Below are 23,692 nucleotides of genomic sequence, written 5' to 3' on the forward strand. Positions count from 1 at the left end.
CCCCTAAGGTAAATAGCGAAAAGTGGGAGATAGGTAGCAATAAGTGGAAGAATGCAAGAGTCTACATCGCAACATCACTAAACATAAGTGAGTTTTTGGCAGCATCCACAACTACTTGTATATGAATCCTTACAGTTACATTTTTTCCAATTTAGGTACCAGGCCTTGGAAAGTTTGAGTCTGTAGGTATTTAAAGAAAAGATCCCAGCTGATCAACGCCACAAAGTCTTCAGTTATTGTTACATATTTTAGGCAAAAAGGTAATTTCTTAGAATTTTTAGCAATTCTATAAAGTAATGCAAATTGCTTCCACTTGACAGCTGCCCAGCTGAAAGCCAAGTCAACTTTCTTCTTTCTGTACAACCAAATAAGGCCAACAAGGATGATAAACCAGCAGTGGTTAACATTGTGTACATTGGTTTTAGCTTGACTAATCTTTTTAGTTTAGAAGACGTGTGAGGACTGTTTTAAGCTATGGGTCATGATGCTCATCCAACATACAGCAGTTATTCTAAACGTCTCAATGAATCACTTACTGTGGCTGTTTTCAAAACGGGAAAGACATTTCATTCTCTCTATTTTATGTATTACTGCTGTGAAACACCTTACGCCTTAGCTGGCCAGGTGAAAAAGAAAGTAAGTTTTTTCTTTTTTTTTTTTATATATATATATATATATGGTAGCTGTCAGAAGTGGATCCTTTAATGGATTTTCATGAACAAAAAGGCATAGATTTGGAAAAGAAAGCCCCTTTCTTAAAAATTCTAATATTCCAAAGTTAAAAGAAGATCTGAAGGTTTACTAATGGAAAAATAAACTGAAGTACAGGAATAGAAGGAGGAAATGCATATCGTAAATTAGTCTTCATGTGACATGTTTCATCCTGGGAAGAAAGTGATGGTCAATTTTTATGTCATCATTGCATCAATTTTAGATTTCTTTTGGGTATTAATACATTTTTAGAGAGATTCTTGGTTGATACATTTGCATGTAATGAAATATTGTTACAACAGAGGTCAGAGCTATGCTAGCCCTTATGGTACCAGCTATAGTATATAATTTTTACTTTTTCTTAGGTGATGATTTTTTTCCAGTCAGCAGTGCCACTCACAAGTAACTGTATGGCTGGTGATCAGTAGCAGTGTTTTTTAAAAACTGTTGTATAAATATATATTCAGTCAGTCAGTAGCCACATTTTGACAGATAACCTAAACCCAGTTCAGTTTGTGGAGTAGTAAGTTATGCACAACAAAGCTTATTGCAATAAAATCACTGCCTGAGCCATGATGCAACAGCTGACCCCCCCATGCTGGTGCTATCTGAACACTGGCAGGTCAAAACTCAAGGAGGAGGCCTTCAGCCAGCCGGGTCGCAGAAAAATCGGAAAGTGGCCACAGGGGCGGCCACTGCCAGCGGGGAGGTACCAAACCTTCCCCGTTCTAGCTACAGTATATGCAAACAGCACAAAACAACAGCATGAACATAAAAGATCACACTTTTCTACAATGACAACTGAACTAGGAAGTTATGGTGAGCTACCAACAGCTAAAAATGAAAAGCAGTTCAGTATATATCCGGGATGTGCTGTGTTCCTCACTTTTCTCAGTTCCTCAGCTTCCTCTAGGAAGCTCTTAAAATCCCTTGTTCTCTCTACACATACAGTTTTACAACCACACTCCCCAATTGTTCATTGTAAACCCTTAAATCTCTGAATTCAGAAAGTCAATTTAAAGAAATAAGTTTGTGCATTAAAGACTTCCTATGGCACTGATACCTGTTTTTTATTTTGTCAACAGGTAAATCTACTGGGACTGGAGTTCAAGCTTACTGAAGGTGAGGAGAATATGTCAGTTCCATCAGAATTTGAATCAATTTTGAATAAAGACAGACATTGTAATATTGAGATATACTAAAATAGATTAGTTTACTTACGTGCACAGGATAGACTGGTCTTCTCGATCTGTGAATAAAGAAAAAAATCCATTAATTAGGGAAGATGTCTATGTCCTGACAGAAGCACTTATATTTATAAGGATTTACATTGAACAGCCTAGACCTTCCAAAATCTGGCAATCCATGTTTAGTCAAAAGTACTGGCTTCACATCTTATTTAATTTGCCCTTCCATTTAAATAAGCATCTCTAATGGAAATATTTTGTACAAAAAATGAACAAAAGGTTAAGAGTTCAAAAATATTTTTTGTAAATTCCATTAGAGATGAACTGTAATGAGGACAGCAAAAAGATCAGGCTCTCTATAAGAAGATTATAATTGAAAATTTCAAACCTGAAACTCAAGTTTTTACTACGCTTATGAAGTATGGCTAGCAGCCCACTTCAGACAAAGTCTGGACAGATAAGGCATCAAAACCTAAAATGTTTTGAGCTGGTCATGCAAAGTTTTAAATTTTGAAAGCAGAGCAGTTCAAATACCTGAATAAGGTACTCTCTATTTCATTTCAGACTGAGAGACACCTTTTATCAAGAGGACAAGTAATTTCTCTGAGATATCCTCCAAAGAATAAGGTAAAACAAGATATGTCACATATTTTACAAGAGCATGTCAACAAGTAAATAAGTATTCTTCATGCTTTTTCCTATGAACAGGACCATGAAACACATTATGGATCAAACTTTATAGAAAGGTGGACCAAAATCTCCATTTCTACTATGTAAGGCATGTAGGAGGTTTCCGCGCAGCAGAGTCCAGAACACTGTAATGCTGCAGCAAGGTTCAGGATTACATCCTAGCTCCATAACCTGCTCTTGCAGCGTTCCTCCCTGCTTATGCTTTTGGAGTCGGAGTTTCTTTTTATCTTCAGAACTTTTACACAGAATTTTCTACCAAAAGGCTGATCTCAGGCTAAGATGTCTAGGCTGTGATGGACAATGAACATCCACTGAGGTTTCATAATGTACTCCACGGTGCTAAACTATTTTGTAAAGCTCCATTGAAGCAAGACTTCCAGAAATGTCTGTGGTAATGGGAGGCTTTACAATTTGCCCTCTATGTAAAGATGCATGACTAGCATGTTTGCTGTGATCAGTTCTGAAGTAGAACAATTTTTTTCACTGTAGGAATGGTCAAACGTCGGGACAGGTTGCCCAGAGAGATGTGGTATCTCCACCCTTGGAACTGTTTGGAAGTAAACTTGAACAAGGGTCTGAGCAATCTGCCCTGGCATTGAAGTTGGCCCTTCTTGGAGTGAGGCTGTCACAGACTGCTTTGTACAGACTGTAGCAAAATCTTCTGACTTAGGAAAATAAATTCCCAGGCAGGTCAAATACATTTTTGAAAAGTGTGCATAGTTTACAAATCTGAGACTTGAGGCAGATAATTAAGGCAGAAGCAAGTGTTTCTGTATGGTTTGGCACTATTTATCAGATGCAGATATTAGCCCAGTGGAGCCTCCGGTCAGAGGTTAAGACATGAACTCCTTCTTCCTTTTATTCAGTGTGTGGGGTGACTTGCAGGGCTACCTATCTGATTGCTTGCCCCTATCGCTGACCCTGTATGTAATAAATACCATGAGATAAACAAGCTTTCTGTGCTGTGTAAAGATAATGGAGATAAATTTGACCTATTAAGCTTGCAAGTTGTAATTGCTGCCTGGACCACAGCCAGTCTAGGAAAAGCAGTAGAGGATTCTGCTATGGCTTGGATTGATATTAAAAACTGTTTTACTCCCAGTTCAATAGCTCTAACATTAACTGCTTTATTGATCACTCACATGGCAAACGGTGCCACTTAACTGCTTTATTTGGTAAATTGGTGCAAAATGACCCATTACATTTCTATTGGAGATATTTGTCAGCAATCAGCACAGCAGGACTCTTCCACATAAACATCTGGGAGGAGAGGAGCTGTGAGCTATGTTTGTTTTTCACTGCAGGATACGAGCTAGGCTTTCTTTTAAGTTAAAAAAGTGAGAACACAGTAGAATTTTTGCTAAAAATACACTGTTGTGTAAATAGAAACCATGGGCATATATTGATATTGCATCACAAACCCATAAATACCATAAAGAAAATAAAAGTGACTCCCTGATACGGAACTGCCAGTGGAATTTCTGAGCTCAGGGAACATTAGAAAAGTTGGTCTCCTCCAAGCCAAGTATTTTCTCACTACTCTCTGCTGCCAATTGCTGCCCTTCTTTTGCTCCCCAGTAAGTGAAAAACCCCTCCTGAAGGTATCTCATAAACTGGCCCACCACAGGGATTTGCACAAGTGCAGATGTATGGGCAGCTTTGCTGAAATATAAGAGCAGAAGAAGGATTAGGAAGGTCAGAAGTTGCACCAAGTGCCCTCTGGGATAGAGAACAGGCTGTGCAAGCCAAGCCTGAGTTACTGAATTTCTCTGGACTCGATCAGCCCAGCCCCTTATTGCAGGTACAGGGAAAAAATGAGAAGAAGAGGGAAATGGAGGGAATGGTGCGTCTTTGGTCCTGGAAGGACTCAAACTGAAAGCAGGCACTGCTGGGTGGTTGCTGGCTCTCCAAGGATGCCTTCTGGTGAAGCAGCACTTTGTGACTCTGACTGACAGCAACTTGCTTGAGGGCCATTGGGGGTTCTTGGAGGGAAAATCAAAATTATTTATTTGATTTCAGCTTTCTCTTGTAGTCTGAAAGGCTTCCAGATTGGACCTATGTGATTTTCCTGTTCTCTGTAGGTGAACAATCCCATGGCATTCTTGAAAGCTTCTCCTCTTGGTCACTGGACTTACCACCTTCTAACTTCCCTTGTGTTTGGCAGCCATATGAAGTCTCGAAGCTTTCAGCCCTGCATTGCTGAACTGTGCAGCCTGTCCTGCAAAACCTCATGCTGACAAACTGTCCTGTGCACATTCACGGAGGGAGAATTCCAGATGTTACTCTATTTCCTTCAGCAGTTCTAACAAATTGCAAAGGTAAGGATGAAACATATCAGGAAATCTAATCCTATTCTTTTATGAGCTGCAGATACTGGTCTCATTTACTTTCAAGGGCTGTCCCGTTCGATTGCTCCTATTTCTGTTCTGGAATATTTTCTTCTATATAGAAAGGACTGTGCCCTATTTGGAAGTCTGCAACTTTACGTGGGTAGATCTATCAGAAGAGAATGACTTGCATGAATAAAACTCCTCAAACATAATTCCTGGGGCTTAAAAAGTAAAAAAATATGTCTTCTAGCTTCCAATATCTTTTTGGTTAATGCCTTTTTAAAAAGTTTGACACTACCTGGAAGACTGTCATATCCATCCCCTGTACATCTATATTAGATGCTTTGGACATTTTTTAATTTTCTCCTCAATTTTTAATAGCATAGAGATCTACATTTACATTCTAAAACCCACCAGTTTTCCTAAACATGCAGTTGACTTTTTTTTTCCTGGAATCTGCTTAGCTTTTTCTCCAAACACCTCCAGATTGCTTGTAAGAATCATATGCCCTTCTGTTCTTGATAGACCAGCTAGCTCTGCTTAATCACAAACAAAATCAGATGGTTTATCACAATGAAGCAGCAAGTTGGCAGCTTTACCATAAAAGGAAGAAACCAGACTGAAACCATGTTCCAACACTCGCTTACTGCTTCTTTACATTTGTTAATAACTACACTGCCTAAAGGGGACATTTCTGTACAGTCCTACTGAGGACACAGTAAACAGATGGCTTTTCACAGCAGCCTCCTTTTCTAAGATCTTGGGAACTGTGTTTCCCTCCCATACCTCCCAGTAACTACCAGGTTGTTTGTTTTTTTTAACTCAAGCTTGCATAAAAATGGCTTTGCAGAAAATAGATAACCTTCTTGAAGCTGCAGAAAGCCGCAATATATCTTCTCCGTGATGATTTATTGCCAGAGAACTTAATAAAAGCCTAATCATCCACATGGAAACTCATATCTATTACTACTGCTACGTAACCTGACTTTTCACATTTGTATTGTTTATCACTTATTTGCTGTTTGCTGCCAGCAGGGAAGATGGCAGAAGGCAACAGAATTACTCATCCTTACTGGACCGGTGTCTCAGCTCCATCGTCACTGGAAGCCGGCAGTGCTGCAGGAAGAAGTCATCCACCCACCTCCAGCTCCTCTTCCCTGGCCTGCACTGCCCTCTCCTTGCTGCTGCGCCCAGCGTTCATGCAGCCACACTGTGCACCAGGCAGGGGTGACCCACCTTAAAACTGATTCAGCAAAAAGCAGGGGTGGTTTTCTCCTGGAGCAGTTTTGCGTCATGACTGCATGAAGACTGGTGCTGGCAGTGCAAGAGCTGGAATGAGGGGGGCGAGCCCTTCGTGTGGTAGCTGTGCCACTGGGGAGCTAGTTCATCCGAAACACAGGAGAGAGAGGTGGGTGCAGAAGCATAGGGTGATTTTTTACGATCGCAGTCTCTAAGTGTAGTAGTAGTCAGTTAGCTTGTCTGTAAAGACCGTCAGTGGGGCCCAGTTCAGTGTGGTAGCTCCTGGGCACAGATACACACACACAATGCTCTCGTGGAATATTATATTCTCTTAGGCTTTTAGATTAAAGAAAACTAAAGTGGATAAAGTTTGTTCTTGTTCTGGCTGGAAATGAGCGTCAGTGACTGTGCCTGGGCAATAATCATACTACGTTAGTGACATGGTAATCAGTAGATTCAACAAGCCCCCCGGTTTGAGCATGAGACAGCATGACTGTGATTTGTAAGAGTTTTAGGTGCTCAGAACCACTTGGAACAGTGGGAATTTTATCTCTGCCCAGCCAACATCTCTGTTAATTCCCAAGTCCTGTGAGATGTCAGCTTTTCTGCATATTTGGAAGAAACTCCAATTATCTGATTTCTGTTAACCATAACTAAGTGTTATTACCAGAACAACTTAGATGGGACTTAAGCATCATCCCTAATGAATACATTAACCAAGTCTCTAAAGCAGAAGATGAGTGCAGTGTGCACAGCTCATGTTTTTTGCTGAATCTGTGTGCCAACAGAGGAGAGGCTGAGAATGTGAAGGGCTGTGATTCCCAGATGATGAGCCTGCAATAGGACCAGCGATCTGCAGACACCGAGGCTTGATTTACCAGAAGATAAAGGCTCCCTGAGACATCTGAACAAACTGATTGCTCTTGGCCAAGTGGCCCTGGTCATGAAGTACCAGAACGTAATTCTTCAGTCTCATGAATCTAAGATCTATTTTACTTTGGCAAGAAGAAACTATGCAAGTTTCCCAGATAAGGAGCAATACTGAGATTTCACAAGGAGAACATTCTCTGCCCTGATCCATGTTTATGAGTAAGAATTTTTGTTTATCTTCCATTTGCAAATATGCTTACAAAAAACTATGAAACTCTCTATGTCTATACGTGTTGCATGCACACACACACACACACACACACAATCATGTTGACGCCCACTTTCACCACTCAAATGTGAATACAATTTGGCTGAATAACTAGAGTTATTTTGAGGTTTGGTTTAGTTTTATGCACAAAATATGAGTATGTTTTTACAAACAAAAGCATGGCTTTAAAACCAACTGGGGCCCTCTTCAGAGATGGAGAGCCTCCAAAATGGCATGTGAAAGTAAATAAGCAAGTAAAGCGTGGGTGTCCTGGGTTGTGATGCAAACTCTTGTGGGACTGCTCCCCAGCTGCCGTGCCAGCTGTGCGTGGTTAGGATGGGAGGCGGTGGAAGTGCATTCTTGTAAAGGTGCAACTGATGATCTATTCCCTCCTCTTTTCTTTCTACTTGCTCTCCCCCCCACTCTGCTGTCAAGAAGAATTCCTTGCAGAGGGGGCACATGAATAACGAGGTGTAAAGCTTCCCTAAGAGTTGGTGGGGCCAGGAAATTATTATGAGCACCAAAAAAGTGAATAGAAAGAAGCATGCACTCTTGCTGCCTCCTCTTCCCAGCACCCAGCCTGGGAGTCACAACCGAACTCAGGCTGTTCTAGGTGCAGTTAATGACCACAGCGAACGGTAAGCCAGCTCCAGCGGCTTCATCGCTGCTTGGGAGAGCATGTTAGAAAGGACAGGAGACAATCAGAGAGAGGAAGAGTGAAAGAGGTCCTTATGCTGCTAGGATCAGGCTGATCTATGCTGATACTAATTTCATGTTAAGCAGATAACTCATATACTTTCAGGCCCAAACAATTCTCCTGTTTCAGCATAGGCTGTAGTATTACGTTTTTTTCTCTTTCCTGCAGAGAGCTTGTAGCCCTTTCCTAGTTGCTTTTCCCCATCCCATTTTTAGGGACAAGTATTCTGCACAGCTGAATGAGGGGAACACTGCTAATGACCTGCAGGAGCCAGAAGCTTCTTGCAGAGCTCCCCTGCAAGGCTTGCTGCTTAAATAAAGGATCTGAGGAAAGAAGACTGCTCTGACTTCAGGGCCTGCTCAGAGCCCTGGACAGTGCTGGATGCAGAGCACAGAGTTCAAGAGATGATCTAGAAGACAGAAACGTGACTGTGGCTTAGTGGGATGAGATTATGCCAAGTAAGTTTCTTGTAACTGTGGTTACATCAAGAATGATATTTACTGAATCATGTTATTCTAAAAGCACCTGCCCCCTCAGTCCTAACATATTTTATATCCCTGTCTTCATGAATAACTCTGCTGTTACAGTAAGGAGGAAGGTCTGTTTTCTCTGCTGCACTGTAGCTCTGCCTTCTGGGATGCACTCAAATAAAGGAACTGAAATAGCTCCAGAAAAGAAATGTCATATAAGCCATAGGAAGAAAAAAGGTTGATATTATAAAGTAGATACCTAGTGCTCTGGGTTTAGAGTTGAATTAACTATATTTCAAATACTTGTATATCTGAAAATGTATGATTCTAAAGTGAGGAACCTAAGTTATAATTAGGGAATCAAATAAGTAAATAATCTTCAGGAGTTTAATCTTCAGAAGTTCTAACGATTTTGTTATTTGGATTATTTTGTTAGCATTACAGTTAGTACATATGAGCACTTGGGACTTTGGGGGAAAGACCTTTGATATCAATCACCATTGGGGGGTGGGTGTTTGTATATATAGTGCTTGTACCAAAATGACAGGGATTTGATTGGTATTTGCAGTCAGTAGAAGTCTGCCTGGGGTCAGGCAATTTAGACTGCCCAGAAGCCTATCACATGTGAGATGATCTTGTTTTCGTTGTGGGGAAGGACTTTGTCTAGTCCAAGTCTTGGTTTAGAAAATAGCAATTACCTATGATATGCCAAACTGACTACTTGTAACTTCTAGTAAACTCATCAGGTTCATATTTCAAGTAGAACAAGTACAGGAGTACAGCAATCCTTGTGATCACAATGTGTTGTGCACCTGGAGAAATGCTGTGTAATTTCATTTGCATGGTCAGATGAAGTGCGAAGTGGTTTTGAATGGATTAATTTCTCAGTAACAATCACTGTTCTGTGTATGTATGTAATTATTACAAAGAAATCGATATCGGGTATTGCTCTAGCTGCTAAACTGAAGTTTCTAGATGCTGTTTATTGTTTTCCCCGGTCAGATCCAAACCCCATAAACCCTAAACCCTTAAATCCTTAAGCTCCAAACTGGGAAGCCCTAAGCATTAGGGCCAAGCCTGCGAACATTGCTGAGCCATAGAATAGCCAGAATTTCTGCAGGATCAGGCCCCTAATGAGGGCATTTAAATTTCAAAGCATTTTGCAGTCTTGGTTTCCTGGAGCACCGTCGCTGCGAGATGGCAACCGGTCATGTCCCTGTAGTCTGTAGGTGTTGCAGCCTCATACACTCATTGCTATAGCTTTTTCATCCCTAAATTTATGATTTTTTTCCCTAGAGCAAAAACCCCTGCAGAAGGAGGAACGCACTGTGAATTTCAAAGGTTTTGTTTGTATCATTTGGGGCCTGACTGCTTTCCTGTTGCTGCTCATTGCAGTTATTGTTAGAAAACAGAGCCCATCTCAACTTAGGGCTCCAAAGCATTAGACTGTAATGAAAGTAGCCCCAAAACATCATTTGAATTTGCTTTGCTGGGGGGGGAGAGAGAGAGGAGCAATGCTGACAGATCCAGCAGCGCTAGCAGCTAACTTTGGAATAGTCTCCACTGTGGAGAGGGAGCATTTTCCATGCCCGTATTTGCCAAAACTATTTGCTTGACTTTGAAACCTTCCCACATGCCTCGACACAGATGGGTAAAAGGATTGTTTTTCCTTTTTGAGTCACAGTGTTTGTGGACTGCCGTTCCTGCCAAAGAATTCCTCTGAAACTTCTAGAAAGCCCGTGTCACCCTCCATAACAGATCTTTTCTGGCTGTGCTTCTTGCGGGAGCACATGTGGAGTTATAAGGTGTTTTCTCCCATGTTACTGTGCAGCAATTTCTAAGAACTGCAGCATGAAACTCGCCTACCTTGCAGCATGCTCCTGTAGGCTGTGTCCGCGATAGCGTAGATGTGGGGTGGCATCTCATGCCTCTTCTTTCCCTTGTACATGTCAATAATCTTCTCTGAATAAATAGGCAGATGTTTGTATGGATTTATCACCACGCAGAAGAGACCTGAATAAGTCTGCAAGGAAATTCAAATGAAAACCGGAATTAGTATCACGTGCCATGTCTAGTCTGGGAAACACAGGTATCAGCTGCATTGAACTAACAGGATTTTAGCAAATAACACTCTTTTGTATTCTGCCTAGTGTAACAAATGAAGCAGTGATTTCTGAATGTACGTGTATGGGTGGTTTCCAAGTGCACAAATAATTATTTCTAATAAGCAAACTGCTAGAAAGTATGTGAATTTAGCAATGTGTAGAAATGCCATGCTTTGATCTGATGTTAGAGCTTCTTGACTTCAGTTATTTTCAGTACATAGTGAATCACCCTTATCTGTGATGATGTAACAACTGTAATACTTCATAATATTTCTTTATATGTGTTTTTTCATACCAGAGTATGTCCTCTGCTCAGGTAGGTGTCAAATTTTGTAAACTGAAATCCTAGGTAAGAAGCTTGCACTGATGTTAGAAGAAGGCTTTTAAAAAAAATTATATGGACACCATATAACAATCATGACTGATGAGAGTCCTTGAAAAAAAAATTAATCAAGTTCCAAATAGATGTCTTAACAGAATAGTCATGCCTTCACTACATGACTATTTCTGTAAGAAATTTAACAAAAATTGTGGTTTCTGTTTACAGTTTAATTAAGGTATTCATATAAAAATATATACCTAAACAAACAAGAACATTGGCTACCAGCTGATAGCTGTTCATCCAGGTTTTGTTAGTTTTTTTTTAATTCTCCTTTATTTTGGAAAGCTTCAGCTATTGAACTGGGAGCAGAAATAATAGCATATGATAACAGATGGTGAGCCATATATCGCAGTTACTAAAAGTAGTTTGCAAGGGTTTCCCATTTAAAAAAAAAAAATTAAAACCCCAAAATAAAAAATTACAAATTTAGGAGATTATAATTGCAGGGGTATTGGGATATTTAAGCTGGCCTATGGCTGTTAGTTTTAAAACCATGCCAGTTTAAAAAAACTGAAATAATGAAATTATGATCTTTCTAACTTAGGCATAAGGGGGTCTGGATTTATTTTTTTTTTTTATTGCTGTGCTGTGTGAGTGCTTTGTGGCGTGCAGCTGCTGCCATGCCTTAATCTCAGGGCTGTGTCCAAGGATGGCTGAAGCTGCCTCGGTTCCCCCATAGGAAGCACTGCAGTGCAGGACTGTAAAACAGCATCTGGGAGGCTTGGCTCTGGGCACAGGGATTTCCCTTTCCTGACCATAATAGGAAATGGCACAACACGGTCTCAGCACAGCCTGAGTGCTTTATATGGTATTTGGCAAACACGGTGAGAGCATCCATCAGCCGCCAGCAGTGAGGAGCAGGTTGGGTGCTCCACGCTGGGCAGGAGAACGTCTGGGGTGCTCTGGGTGGTGATGAGGACCTCTTTCGTGTGTTTCCATGGTCTCAAGTCAGATAACAAGAAAATCAAGCTCAAGATCTTCGCCAGTTCTCAATATCCCCAAGCTAAAACCCTTGATATGGAAGGTAGAGAATTACTGTGCCGGATTTTCATTGGCGCTGGAGTTCAGAATGTGCTAATTGTGTCAAAATGAACTTTAGTGCTGCAGGGACAATATACTTGAAAAGTGGCAGTTTTTTATCCTAGAATGACTATCAGGGCTCTTAAGGAAAGGATAGCAAGGCCTTTATTTTCAGCAGAAATAGATTTACTGTATGCACTCAACTAATCATTCCCAACCAAGTAAATAAAATAATAGGAGAGTAAATTTCCAATTCAGGAGATTATTTAGGCTGCCCTTCCCTGAGATTTATAGGCATTTGCCTGAATTGCCACATGCAGGGCTGTTTGCACACCCAGGCATACAGTAACATATCTTTGAAGAACTAACTTTGAGGCACAAGAAGCAGGTTACTAGGGCAGGGCAAAAGCCTGAGCTGATGAAGTTCAGGAATCCCCATTTCTAACTGGACTGTGACTGATATCTTCTCTCACCTCGGGAAAGTTGAACAAGACCTCTTGGTTTCACCGATTGTAGTTCTAGGTATCTGCTTTGCAAGGATTTGGGGAAAGCCGATTAAAGTATGTGATATTTTGAAGATAAGCAAGCCAGTTGGCTAAGCATGTGATTGAAAGTGGGGGGGTTTGAAGTTTCCATGCTTTAAATCATTCTCCTTGGGGCACGGTCTGCCCAGAGAGGGGGATCCATGGCCATACCTCTCCCTAGAGGGTCTGGAGAGAGAACATGGTTTGAGGTATCTTAAGGATAGTGTCCATAGGAGTGCTGAGCTTGTGTGTCCCTTGGACAGTCACTGCTGATGAGTATTTAAGAGAGACTGGCACAAATACGCACATCTACGTTGTAAATGCCTAAGTTTGGGCGGAAGAATCCCACCTCTGGTTCCAATATGTGTATATAGTTTTCTGTATTTAAGAAAGCATTTTGCACTGTTAGGCAAAGACGGAATTAGTAGTGCCTATGAGTACAGGCACAAGAAACTCTACTCTCAAATCCACTGAACTTGTGTTGCTATTTTATTTATTTTTACATAATAACTTTTGGTCTAATTTGTGCATGGACAAGGCAGATTCTGTTCTGAGCAATGTGAAACATGAGTTAGTGGCAACGCGCTCCTTGCTCTTCTTTCTTAATTACCTGTGATGAAGAAAAAGGCCAAGGTGTTTTTCCAGTGTACAGTCGCCTTATGAATTTCTGCACTGAATATTTTTATTTAATATTATTTAATATAAATGCAAGGAGCAGATGATTTGATTTCTGCCCCCCCCCCAAGCTAGGTTGACTTTTTTCTTTAGCAGAATTGGGAATCCCCATTTGTGTCAGTGTCATTTTCCTCTTTAGAGGAAATGTTAAGGTCACATTTTCGTTGTATGTGTGGGACTCCGAGGGAGGCAATGTAGGCATTGCATGGCAAAGCCGGGAGATGGTTGTTTACAGTTAGTTTTGGAAGTGGATGAGAACAAAACCTCAAGCTGCCCCCTATTGATTTTTTTTTTTTTTTTTTTTTAAGGTATGACAGTATCTAGTAGGGCACTTTGTAAGGCTGGACAGTTTTAAGCAGTTTTTCATTACTGAAACTACTAGTAACTTGTTGTAATGCAAGTCAAAATAATTTCTTTATAACTGTTAATTTACTACCATCTTAAAATCTAGTCTCTTGAGAAAGAAAACTTAATTTCAGATACACTTCCATTTATGTCTCCATGAAAAATTCTTTGCTTTCTAATTGCATTATCCACTTTTTAAAACTATTTTCCTCTTCCTTTAGAAAGTGAAAGTTCCACACAGTAAACATATTGGGAATCCTGGAACATCTATGCAGAGTGTTGCTGAGAACAACAACAAAGAAACCCCACACATTTTATCCTGCTATTATTCTAGTAATTCTTTTTAGATCTTGCAATAATGCACAACATTTTCAGACAAATTCCATTTTAGTAATTAATGCTGCATGTTCTGATATAATAGCACATAGGTCCATATGTTCACCTGCAAACTTAAAATCCAATAAACTCAAATACTGAAAAGATGGAAAGTCTAGCTTCTTTCAGGAATCTTGATGATGTGCATTTTAGTACGTTCCTGAAGGAAAGATATTGAGCTTAGCTCTTAAGTTATGCATAACAATTAAATAGTTCCTTTGTTGTACTATATATAACTACCTTATTTTCTGCTTCACTTCCTACTTTCCAATTTAGCATTCCTCATATTAATAATGAGCTCTACTCCTGCTCCTAAAACCTTGTTACTTAAGCTCTGCACTTTCTTTCACTCATCAGTGGTGTGTCATGCAAGTAAAACTTTCGTAGATTGAAACTGTAGATTACTTTTCTGCAGCACAGCATAGGGATCCTCCATGTAAAATCAAAGATAACAGCTAAGTTCTGTGGAAACTTTCTGAGCTTGCTTACTGTACAGTTTGCTTACTGTTCATGCAGATAGATCACAGAGTTATTAATATCAAAATACGCTTGTGTTAATATGCTTGTATGGACTGGAAGACAGAATAACCTTGGCCCTAATTCACATGACCATAGAGAAGATTATAATTTGTCCAGGCTTGTCTGATCTGTAAGTTGACCAACAAGGAGAAAAAAAAAATGTTTTAGTGGATGCATGACTTAGGTTCAGTAACACACTGGAGCATATGAGTACTCTCACTTGAATTCCAGTGGGTTTATTCATTTATTCAAACGTAAGGTTTTACTCAAGCACCCACCAAACCAGAACTTGTCAGCTGCCTTTCAGTGCAAGTTTTGCCTGAGAAAAGACTGCATGATTTGGCTCTTCTGTATGTTCTTTTTGCAAGTTACTGGAAACTTTGTTCAGGTTTACATTGAAGTCATTCAAAACTATTGATTGATTTATTTATTTCAAAGCAGCAGGACTGAGGTGTTGCTCAGCTATCGGAGAGTACTTTCCAAGCCAACAATATCCTTTCAGAATTAGCAAGCTTTGGGGAAGAAACCTTCGTGTGTTTTAATTATGCAAAGAAGCAATTATTCAAGGAGCAGGAGAGTCATGGGGAATAAAGTGAACTAAATACATTTTTGGTTTGGGATGTCACTTCTGAGGGGTCAGTACTTGCATGGCAGCATTACATGCAAGGGCTGTATCCCTGATAGTGGGCGGGATCCACCTCATTCATGATGGGACATGGTAGCATGCAATAGGAAATGCCGTGTGCGTGTTTGATTCTACTTACATAAATTAAACCTGAGAAGTATCTCTCCCTTAGATTGTGCAGCACTGAAGCTTCATTGAGGCAAGTCAGCTCTGCCATGTCCTCCACTTTGGAGAACTTTGGAGGGTTCATCTTCTGGATGTCATCCTTGCTCAGTGTCACTTTCTTTCCATTTTCTGCCAGTTCAACTGTCACCTCATCCCCTTTCTCTTCCTTGATACTTGCTGCTTCAAATCCATGTTTTTCTGATGGAATCCAAACCAGTCTCTTCGCTGACCAGTCAGCCTGGGCAAGTGGGTTGTTAATGAAGTTTTTGTCCACAAAGAGGAATTTCTCATCATCGCTGAGACCTTTTTGAGACATTTTGACTCAGTAGACACCTGTTGAGGAAGCAAAATATTCTGCTTTAAAGGGAGGCAAATGTGGAGACGTTCCAGGCAAAACACATTTGACAAATCTGCCATGCGGTAGATCCAAAGCTCTATAGGTCCTGTGTCATAGCTCACATTTCCATGCAGATACTTTTGGGTGCCAGCTTAGATACCTTCGAGTAGCTGTGTTCGGATTCCCATTCCTTTGTTACTGTGTCTGAAATCACCTAAATCAAAAGCTTCATGGCACTAAAACAAATGAGGACACCTGGGCTTATTATTTTATTTTGTTTATGTTGTACTGAAGATCAGAGAGAAAAGTAAGGCATAACTAATGTCTGTGCAATGAGACTGTCAGGACTGCACCATGACTACTAGCTGAACAGCTTCCTGCAGCCTCCTCTCTTGCCCATCACAAAGTTAATTGAATTCAGATACATAAAAAAATTCTCATCACCCAAAAACTGTTGGGTACATACTGAAATACCAGTGCAATAATGAAATAATTAGTAGAAGAACAGTTCCCAGGCTGTGTTCCAGAAAGGACAGAAATGAACTTTTCTTGCAAAGGACTATTTCCAATCATTCTAATACCAGTTCATTTGGAGAAGTGTAAGATTAAGAAAAGGTCAAAAGAAAAAACAGAAAAGAAATTGTTATCAGTACTGCTGATGAAGGAGAAGTAATTTAGAGTTATCCCCTTTCCATGGTTCAGATAGTGGGAGCTGATCATTTATGAAGGGTAAATGTCTACCACATGACAGAGAGAGGAGAAATAAAACAAGCCTGGAAGTTGCATCAGCTTTTAGATACTCCGAACCATGATGCTCAAATTGGAAGGATGATGCATCTGTGTCATGCAATTGCACGTGGATAAAACAGCATCGTGCAGTTGCACTCAGATAAAGCAGCCATATGTATCTGCTCCATAGGTGAGAGCAATGGGAGGGTTTTGGCTGCTTTGCACCGTGTCTGGGAGGGAGGAGGCAGCTTCTTTCTTGCTCTGGCCATTGGAGGTTAGGATGTAGCTGCAAGAGCTTTGCTGATAATGCTGGAGCTTTCGTAAGTGTTCTGCTCTGTCCTATGGGACACACAGCTCTAAATGAGGAAAGGAGTGTAAACAGAGGACTTCTTGTGGTTTGCTACAGGGCAGGAAGAGAGTGGTGCTAATCAGGAAACCTTCCATGCAGTGGAGCAGAGGGGGAAGCTGCGGAGGAACTACGGTGGGGAGCAGGGAAGAGTGTGTGCCCAAGAAAAACATCTGTAGGAGACAGAGGCTGTTTCGTTTCCTTATTGAGAATGAATTTAATATTTACAGCATTCAAACAAACATGAATCTTGAGGGAGTTTGGAGAACTGACTGATAAAGATGTCAGCAATCAACCCATAGCAGAATGATATTTGTAAAGACCAAGCTCTGTGGTATGTAGCCAAATGGACACCCTGTGCTCTGGGAGTATCAGAGATTGGTCTCCAAGTATTTGTCCCTGAAGCCTTCCCACAGATTAATGTTTTTTGCAATGCCAGACTGTGTGAGGGGTCTGAGAGAGAAGCATGGATCATGCAGAAGGTGACGTAAAGCTTAAACAAAACTAGGATTTTAGAGGCGCCTAAGAGGGTTAGATGGTATCCCACTGAAATTCAGTGGAAATTAGATGCCCCAGCTCCTTAAACTCCCTCGACAATTCTCTCATCTAAAAAAAAGAACAGCTTTCCTCTAAATGTGCTCGTTCTAGAGCCACCAGCCTTGCATGGAAAACCTTGACAGGAAAAATTCACCCAGGTCATCCACACACATGCAATGTGCTTGGTGATGTGGGTGAATGGGAGGGAGACCCTAACAGCTTGGTTCTGTGCATCACCACTGGCCCGCACACAGTGTTCACCGCTGTTGAGTCTCTCCAAGGAAACTCAGTAGGATGTGGCCCTTTGCTCACTCCCAGGGGATTCTTGGAAGAGAGCTGCAAGAGGAAACTATTTGACCTCTGTGTGGATTAAGGCAGAAAATGTTCCCTCGTTGCCAAGACGGCTGGTAGAGCTGCACAGTTCCAATAATGGAGATGGTATTCTCTACAGCTGAGCTTTCCAGCTGGCGGCCTCAGGGTGAAGCCGGCTGGACAGGGGAACAAAGGGAACGCTGCCCCATTGCCAGGGCTGTGGCTCCAGGAGCAGGGGGCTCAGGGAGCATCAGAGGCCTGCTATGGCCTCTCTCCTCCCACTGCGGTAGCAATGGGCAAGGCATGTTCTCCGCCCCACTGTGCCAGCAGTGTGGGAGGAACTGCTGCGGCAATGGAGTGGGGGGATTTCGGTCCGTCCTAGGCCCAGGAGAGAAAACTATATGGTCATCCTGAAGAATCAGAAAGGCTGGATTGTGCTGTCCATGGCTAAGTGCCAAGTGACAGCACATTTAAATCAATAGGAATTTGGTACTGCTGTCAGAAGCACCAAAAATTAGACTGACCTGCAGAGCTGAGTTTCACAGAGTCAAATCCTGCTACTTTGAGGCTGCCCACAAACAATGATGGTGGAAATAAAACTACCGAATCATCCTGACCATCTACTTCAAAAACCCAACTGAACATTTGGCCTGCTACAAAGCATGTCACCAGTGGGATGACCCAAGAGTTCTTCGCTGTTTTGTTGCCCAAGGACCAAGGGAAAGTTCATTTCCTTGTTACATGCTAAGTCAAAAACATCTTCCACAGATTACAGCGTGAAACACAGAGCTGGTCTGTCTGTATTCTACTACGTTCTCCTACTTCTTCCTGCATGTAAAACTTTCTGCACCTTGTTATTCTGTCTTTTTGAAAGCAAGATGAGGTTGGAAGGTGTAAGAGGTGGCATAAACTGCAGAGCTTGGAAATACAAGTTTTTATCCTTTAGATCTAAAGACTATGTTTGACTAGTTTAAACATGGTAAGAATAGACCCCCTACAAGAAATAGGGAATAGACAGTCTCAGCTGGATCTCGTAACTCCTCTCTTTGCACAAATCCATGTTTTCTTCTCATTGTGTTTCAGAACTTTTACATGATTGATCCTCTGGAATCTGAGGATAAAGTTTTGAGTAGCAGCTGAGTACCACTGTAGTAAAAAAGGAAATGCAGTTATGAAGGGTAGCTCAATGAATATTAATAGTTCAATAGATTAATGAATATTAATTAATGCATATTAGCATTAAAGGAAGGTTTCTGAATGGAAGGGGTAGAAGATGAGCTCCACTAACTCAACTACATTTGTCCTAGTGAGGTGCTGTGCAGTGAGCTACTGAGCTGCTGAAGCTTTCTGATTAATCATAGAATCGTTTAGGTTGGAAAAGACCTTTAAGATCATCAAGTCCAACCGTTAACCTAGCACTGCCAAGTCCACCACTAAACCATGTCCCTAAGCACCACAACTACAAGTCTTTCAAACACCTCCAGGGATGGTTACTCAACCACTTCCCTGGGCAGCCTGTTCCAATGCTTGACAACCCTTTTGTTGAAGAAGTTTTTCCTAATATCCAATCTAAACCTCCCATGGCACAACTTGAGGCCATTGCCTTTTCTCCTATCACTTGTTGCTTGGGAGAAGAGACCGACACCCACCTCACTACAACCTCCTCTCAGGTAGTTGTAGAGAGCGATGAGGTCTCCCCTCAGCCTCCTTTTCTCCAGGCTAAACAACCCCAGCTCCCTCAGCCGCTCCTCATAAGACTTGTTCTCCAGACCCCTCACCAGCCCCGTTGCCCTTCTCTGGACACACTCCAGCACCTCAACGTCCTTCTTGTAGTGAGGGGCCCAAAACTGAACACAGTATTCGAGGTGCGGCCTCACCAGTGCCGAGTACAGGGGCACGATCACTTCCCTGCTCCTGCTGGCCACACTGTTTCTGATACAGGCCAGGATGCCATTGGCCTTCTTGGCCACCTGGGCACGCTGCCGGCTCATGTTCAGCCGGCTGTCAACCAGCACCCCCAGGTCCTTTTCCGCCAGGCAGCTTTCCAGCCACTCTTCCCCAAGCCTGTAGCACTGCATGGGGTTGTTGTGGCCGAAGTGCAGGACCCATAAACCTTCTGGTCCATCTCTGATCAAGACTGAACTGCACTGGTCCAGCATATGATTAATATTGGGGAAATGGGCCAAGGGGAAAGATCCATTACTGCCTATTGAGAACATCCTTGAGAAGGCAAAATTTACCCCTTAGCCAGTTCCTGGGTTTCATCCGTAGGGCTGGCTGAGAGAAATGGAGACCAATATCTTATCTGTGCAAGAGGTGGTAAGAGTTTCTCATCCATTCTTTTAGGTAGATCATAGAATCATAGAATCATTAAGGTTGGAAGAGACTTCTAAGGTCATCGAGTCCAACCGTCAACCCCACACCCCCATGCCCACTAAACCATGACCCTAAGCGCCACATCTACACGTCTTTTAAATACTTCCAGGGATGGTGACTCAACCACTTCCCTGGGCAGCCTGTTCCAATGTTTAAACACTCTTGCAGTAAAGAAATTTTTCCTCATGTCCAATCTAAACCTCCCCTGGCGCAACTTGAGGCCATTTCCTCTCGTCCTATCACCAGTTACTTGGGAGAAGAGACTGACACCCACCTCGCTACAACCTCCTTTCAGGTAGTTGTAGAGAGCAATGAGGTCTCCCCTCAGCCTCCTTTTCTCCAGGCTAAACAACCCCAGGTCCCTCAGTCACTCCTCGTAAGACTTGTTCTCCAGACCCCTCACCAGCCTTGTTGCCCTTCTCTGGACACGTTCCAACGCCTCAATGTCCTTCTTGTAGTGAGGGGCCCAAAACTGAACACAGTATTCGAGGTGCGGCCTCACCAGTGCCGAGTACAGGGGCACGATCACTTCCCTGCTCCTGCTGGCCACACTATTTCTGATACAGGCCAGGATGCCATTGGCCTTCTTGGCCACCTGGGCACGCTGCCGGCTCATGTTCAGCCGGCTGTCGACCAACACCCCCAGGTCCTTTTCCGACAGGCAGCTTTCCAGCCACTAGATGATAGCCCAAATCATGTACAAGAGTAAATACTTTTATATTCAGAGGTGAGCTATCCTGAGGGAGGAAAACCAATCACAAAAATACTATTGATATTAAGTTTCTTGCCTTAGAAATGTGTCAAACTACACCAAATTGGATCCGTCTGTTATACTTGTCTGAACCTCAAATGCGCACGTACACATGGGCATGCATACTTCCACAGCTTACTTTTTATTCCTTCTTCTGCTGTCCCACTGCAGATATATCTGGCTGATCTTTGCTGTCTTTTTCCTTATCATGTCAGTGACAGAAGTTGAATGCTGTCTTTACAATCAGTTTATCCTGAGTATATTATTCCAAGGACAAAGTATAAATATCTCCAGGAAGTGCACTTCAATTAAAAGGTTGTTGGCCAAGCAGAATTGCCGCCTGGGTCAGAGCTTGCAGGGACTGCTTTTCTCCTAATGAGAAGATAAAGGACACTTCTCCCTTCCTCTGCAGGATGTGCATGTCAGTATAAAAGTTTATCACAGCCGTACAGGGAACGATTATTGGAAGAGAGGAACACATAACCAAGTCTGTGAATTATTTTCAGAAACCAAGTCCTGCTCTCGTAAGTGGTTTCTGATGGAAGAGTGTAGCAGTAACCTGCTGCTTGACTCAGACTGCGTTTCTTGGGCTACAGTAGTTCTTGACTATGTTCTTTCCAGGTTGCTTATGTTTTACTTTTCCAGTACTTAACTGAATTACCCAACTGAACATGATGTGGGGGGGAAAAAAAAAAAATCTAGGGGTGAATCCTAATCTTGTGATCTGTGTTTGGGAACTGGTTCCCCAGCACAGTTAGCTTTGTCACGAGTACTGCTACCAATCCCTCCTGGCCTTTCACCTCTCCCCACTGGTCACCAGGACCACCCCTCAAATGCTTACTCTCATCATGGACATTTTCATCTGAACGTGGAGGTATCATCAGTACTAGTTTATGGTTGTTCAATCATGGATGATGGAAAGTCTGTATTTTAAGAAAGAACATTTTCAGTAATTTCACAGGGCTGGTTTTAGGGGGGCTTTTTTTGTTGTTTTGGGTTTTTTGTTTGTTTGTTTTTAAATGCATTCTCCACGCACTTTAAAAATTGTCTGTAAGTGCCTTGGTCTCCTGTCAGGTCTTCTCACCTCTGTTAATGCAAGTTACTACATAACTGTGATTAAACACTTGATACCTCTTCTAATACTCCAAAGAAATTTGCCTGAGGTTATTACCTGTGTTATAAACTGTAAAAATTAGAAAAGAAGGAAAAAAGACTCGAATTGCATCATGTGGGGATAGATTCCCTTTAACTGGAAAATACCACCTCTTTCAAATACCCCCAAATCTCATTCTTTTAAGTAAATCAGATTCTGCATGTTCATTAGAATTCATAAATAATCCATATTTTAACTGGACTTTGCACAAGTTGGAAAGCTATCTCTAGTTCTTGGCTTCTTCTAAAATTAACATTCTTAAAAGAAAAGCCAACAGATTTGCAACTAATAAGTCTCAGTGAATTATAAAGAGTTGGGATCCTCTGCATACATCTATGCATGCTACCATATATGGCGATGTTCTCAATACTAGCTGTTCCACAAAAATGCAATGATAACAAATTCAAAACAAATACCTTTTAGGGACTAGTGTGTCAATTGCAAATGAGATAATAAAAATCATTGTTTACATCTAAGCGAATACAGCCAGAGGAGTATCATGTACTAAACTAAAGGGACTACTTAATCAAGCACTTTGCTCTCTGGGCGTTCATCATTTTAGCCTGTTAGTGGCTTGAGGGAACTGTGAACTTTGGGAGTTCAGCAAGTCAGTCCGTGCACAGCGTCTTGTTGCAAGCTGCAAAGCTTTGAGTGAAAGAGAAGGTGGGCTTGTTTTTAAACAAGTGCATTTTAGAAAAGATTTTTATTGAGACATAGGTATTAGATCATAAGGGAAATCAGAAGGTTTGTCATTATATTTAAAATATCTCATATTGCTTCTTAATTATACACACACATATGCTTCTCACATACGTATCAACATTTATATATGTGAGCATGCACACATACACACACACGTACACATAGGTGTGTGAAAGAAGCAAGTGAAATTCTGGGATGACACTGAAGCTGCTTTCTATACTGCCATCTACTGTCTTCTTAATTTACTCACAATATTTGTTAAAGTTAGAAGTTTGTTGCTTTATTTTCCGTTTAAAAAAAAGGCATGTCATGTTTGCAATTAGTCAAATTAGTGTAGTTCAGTGAATTATCAGATTACTTTCACTTAAACTTTATTCCCAGCATATTAGAAACACACATATGTAATGCTAAGGCATTTTTGTAAAAATGTTTCCATTTCTTCTGCTAATTTTTAAGCATTTTTCCTGTTTAAAGTACAAGTAACTGGCAAGCTAATTATTTAATTTGGTTATACTTTCTTTAAGCAGCATGGGAAGTGCACTAAGTTCCTTTAGTAGCACTGAAAATGTAGAAATACTTAAGGAAGATCAGCTGATCAGGCTACCAGGTTTCTTCTTTACTGAATGCACATGTGATGCTTAATTGCAGCGGGTACCTGCCACCATCCAGCAGTGTGCAGCACCTTGCTCTGCAGCTGGCATCTTTAAGGCTTGATCCGGCAATAGCCGTGTTAGAAGTGACTAAGGAACGAGCTAGAACATCTGTGCACGCTTTCAAACGTTCATGGTCTCTAATGCATCTTAAACAGAACCCAATCAGTAATACACAAATCGGGATAAACCATTTGAGTGTGTCTGAGAGATCCGTTCCTATTTCTAATTCGTACGCTATCTGCAGGTTAATTCACTGAATGTGTTTGCAAAGTAGTGCAACACTTAACTTGCCAAACTGCTCCATCCCAAAGCGCAGCCAGCCCCCAGCCCTGTCCCCAACAGGGATCTCCGGCCCCCGCGGTACTTACAGGCGTCCAATTAGGGGAGAAGAGAGTGAACTGGAGAGTCGGGAACCTGTACAGCCACCAGCCGGGACAGTCCAAGTCTTTGCCGCCTTTGCAGCCTCCCTATATAGAGGAGGAGAATCTTGTCAATGGGGAGGGGCCCTGGAAACCACGTCCTGCTGGAAAATCCTCTCGGTACCTGGGTTAAAAAAGACAGCCTGAGCCAAGGACCTCATTCCCAGCAGGGCCTAACCC

General features: G+C 41.7%; 1 protein-coding gene across 1 annotated transcript in view; it reads right to left on the reverse strand.

The window, feature by feature from the left end:
* MYH11 (myosin, heavy chain 11, smooth muscle) overlaps positions 1-23,536 on the reverse strand; it is a 64,760-nt gene extending 41,224 nt beyond the window's left edge. The window contains exons 1-4 of the mRNA XM_009324774.1: positions 23,462-23,536; positions 15,172-15,530; positions 10,329-10,485; positions 1,933-1,960 (exon numbers count right to left, since the gene is read on the reverse strand). Of these exons, the coding sequence (XP_009323049.1) occupies positions 1,933-1,960; positions 10,329-10,485; positions 15,172-15,513 (527 nt within the window). The 5' untranslated portion in view covers positions 15,514-15,530; positions 23,462-23,536. The remainder of the gene's footprint in view (positions 1-1,932; positions 1,961-10,328; positions 10,486-15,171; positions 15,531-23,461) is intronic.
* Positions 23,537-23,692: the final 156 nt, after the last annotated feature.

The sequence above is a fragment of the Pygoscelis adeliae genome, unplaced genomic scaffold (assembly GCF_000699105.1).
Source record: "Pygoscelis adeliae isolate BGI_AS28 unplaced genomic scaffold, ASM69910v1 Scaffold85, whole genome shotgun sequence".
NCBI lineage: Eukaryota > Metazoa > Chordata > Aves > Sphenisciformes > Spheniscidae > Pygoscelis > Pygoscelis adeliae.